Source organism: Fonticula alba (genome assembly GCF_000388065.1).
Source record: "Fonticula alba strain ATCC 38817 unplaced genomic scaffold supercont2.8, whole genome shotgun sequence".
Lineage (NCBI taxonomy): Eukaryota > Rotosphaerida > Fonticulaceae > Fonticula > Fonticula alba.
In genome coordinates, this window is record NW_009242978.1 from 751,871 (window position 1) to 755,098 (window position 3,228).

Here is a 3,228-nt window from a genome sequence, read left to right on the forward strand (position 1 = left end):
GGGGAGGGGAGGGAGGGGAGGAAAAAAAAAGAGGACGAAGGCGGAGGCCACTCTCTCACACTGGCGAGCCGAAGGGACAGTAGTCCTCGGTGGCCGAGCTGTGGATGGAATTGCCCCGATCATCGACATAGTACTGGCCACCGACGATGAGCCGGGCGCCGGACACCGCCGAGCCGGACGGCCCGTCGGGCGCATCGTCACTGTGGAACTCATCGTCATCGGTGGCGCCCATGTTGGCCAGGGAGCTGTACGAGGCCGAGGTGATGAGGGCCTGGTTCTGGGTGACCCCCTCGGTGATGACATCCGCCTCGTAGATGACCGCCGAGTGGCTGCTCAGGCGGGTGTACTGCGTGGGGAAGGTGTCGGCCAGGTCGGCGTAGCCGGCGTTGTTGCGCTGGCGCGAGCCGTAGTCACTGTGCGAGGCCTCCAGAATGGGCTGGGCCTCGGAGCCGGCGGGCCCGCCGAGGCCGCTGCCCCCGGAGCCCGGGGGCCCGGCAAAGTTGTCCACATACTCCTTGTAGTGGAAGAAGACCGTGATGTTGAGGATGGCGCTGATGAACATGAGCACCGTGAAGGTGGAGTACTGGAGCTGCGCGGCGTTGACCAAATTTTGGAAGTCCTCACTGACGCGATCCATGAACCGGGTGAAGAAGAACCCCCACAGGGCGTGCATGAAGATGTAGAACTTCAGCGCCAGGAACTTGGACCCGGTGCTGTAGGGCTGCAGGACGACGCTGAACACGCGGTACAGCTGGAGCAGGGCCCACATGGCAAAGCCCAGGCTGGTGTACAGGCAGAGGGTCACCACGAGCGTCGGCCAGTTGGTCAGCGACAGGCGGCCCTTCTCATAGAAGCCGCTGTAGTAGAGGGCGCAGACCAGGATCGACAGGAGAGGCCGGATGATGACAAACTGATAGATGAAGATGTGGACAACCTGCATTTTCGAGGGGCAGGAGGGGGCCGAGAGGAGGGGGGGGGGGATGTGGGGGAAGGGGGACCATGGGTTAGAGAGAGAGAGAGAGAGAGAGAGAGAGAGGGGGAGGGGAAGGGGCTGAGGGGGGCCCGGGCCTGTGGCGTGGGGCAAAAGAAAAAAAACGCCGGCACACGCAAACGCAATGGGCCTCTCCGGCCGGCCGCCCCGCGACCCTGTGCGACGCGGACAAGTCGCGCGTACCTTCATGAACTTCTCGCCCGGCGTGACGCGGTACAGGTAGAGGCAGGTCCGGTAGCTGGTCTTGTGCTCGGCCTTGACGCGGACCTGGTCCTTGCCACCGAGGTACCAGTAGATGAGCTTCAGGAACACGAGGATGGTGAGACTCTCGTAGATGTCCAGCGGCACGAGCAGGCCATAGCGAGCCACCGGGAAGAAGGTGATGAGGGCACTGATGACCGCCCACACCGGGACGATACTCATGATGACCAGAATGAGCGTCTGGGTCTTGGGCTGGGTCCAGTGCCGGCGATACTGGCGCAGGTGCATCAGGTACACGGCGATGGTCAGCAGGGCCGCCACACCGGCCAGCACCATGAAGAAGCTGGACACCCGCTCGGGGTCCATCTTGGCGGGGTCGCTGCCGCTGCCGGACACCGAGCCCGATATCGAGGCATCGGTGCTGTCCGACAGGGAGGTGGGCGCCGAGGCCGAGGAGGCATCCTCGAAGCCAAATAAAAAGTTGAGCACCTCGCGGTTGGCGTCGTAGAAGAAGTCGCCGAGGGTGACGGTCATGGTGGCGAGAGGGGCTGCGTGTGCGTGTGCGTGTGAGCTGGGGGCGAGGGACAAACTTGTGGGCAGGGGCTGGACAGGGAGGAGCAGTACAGGGGGATGGTCAGTGGGAAGGACGCCGACGTACCGGATGCAGGGATCCGAGACACGCGTCAGCCGGCGCTCAGAGGGGGGGGGGGGGGGAGGAGAGAGAGGCAGGGAAAAAAAGGGGGGGGGGGGCGGCGGAGGAGGGGCACAAAGGGGACAGAGAGAGAGAGAGAGAGAGAAGGGGGCAGAGGGGCGGGGAGGGAGAGGGGGGAGGAAAGCACGAGGGCCGGGCTGTGACGGACCCACCCGAGCCGAACACCCCCAGACGAGGGCCTCATGAAGTGGCCGCCGAGCCGGGCGGCGGGAGGCGAACCTGGGCCAGGGGGGGGGGGGGGCGGGGGGGCGGTGCGACATGCATGCACCCACACGTCTGCACATCTCTCCTGTGCACACATGCACACACGCGTATGCGAGCGTGTAAGCGTCTGCCGGGGGACACACATACCGATCTCCCTCGGCGACGGCCGCCCCCCCGCTCGCCGCCCTGGCCGGGGCCGGGGGCCGGGCGACCGGGGGCGCCAATCGCTGGCCTGTGTTTCACCTGGCCGACCGGGGGAGGCGCGCATCCCCGACTCCGAGGGAGATGGCCGTGCGGCGCGTGGAGACCCCCCAGCGGGAGGGGACCGGGGGGCGCGCCCGCAACACCGCTCGCTGCGTCGCCCCCTGGCGAACGAGCGCCTAGACACGCGTGCTGGAGCATCCCCGAGCGCGCAAGCCCCCGCCGGATTGAGGCCAACAGGAAACGCGCACACACACACGCCGCATACACGCACACACACACACACACACACACACACACACACACACACACACACACACACGTAGGACAACGGTCGCAGAGCACCGCACAGGGCCCGGCCAGCGTCTGTGCGGCGGCCTTCGCTGGAAGGCTGCCGCTCGCTGGCTTGAGCTCCATTGGGAGAAGTCAGGGACTCGTGGAGTAGCGAGGCCTGGAAAAATAAACAACACGCCCCTCCCCGGCCTCCTCCTCGAGGTCGCGTCCCTGCCTGCGGCCACGCGCTCGAAACGATGTCGGCCCCACACCTGCCTCGCCCGGCATACCGCCCCGGCCTCTTTGCCGGGGGGGGGGGGGGGGGGGGGGAAGGCGTTGAAGGGCCTCTGCCGGGATCCATGACCCTCCTGGCCGGCGGCGGGCAGGACAGCAGGAGCTCACACAACCGCCCGGCGTCCCCGGAACACGGGCGCTCACGCCCCCCCCCCCCCCCTCCGCTGCTCCTGGGCTTCCCGGCCTCCGCGGTGTGTGTGTGTGTGTGTGCGTGTGTGTGTGCCAATGTGCGTGGGTATTCCATCCCCCACAGCCGTGCTTGCTCGAGTCACAAGCTCTTCTTGCCGCCTCTTGGGGGTCTGGTGCGAGGGGAGAGGTCACACTCCTCCGGTCCCCCCCCCCCCAGGCCCTG

The 3,228-nt window shown here is 66.8% G+C and overlaps 1 protein-coding gene across 1 annotated transcript; it reads right to left on the bottom strand.

Moving 5' to 3' along the window:
- Positions 1 to 55: 55 nt before the first annotated feature.
- On the bottom strand, positions 56 to 1,726 carry H696_04822 (hypothetical protein; the record flags this gene model as incomplete). Its single annotated transcript, XM_009498686.1, has 2 exons — positions 56 to 934; positions 1,175 to 1,726. The coding sequence occupies 2 exons, from the start codon at positions 1,724 to 1,726 to the stop codon at positions 56 to 58; spliced, it is 1,431 nt and encodes a 476-aa protein (XP_009496961.1).
- Between the last annotated feature and the right edge of the window lie 1,502 nt (positions 1,727 to 3,228).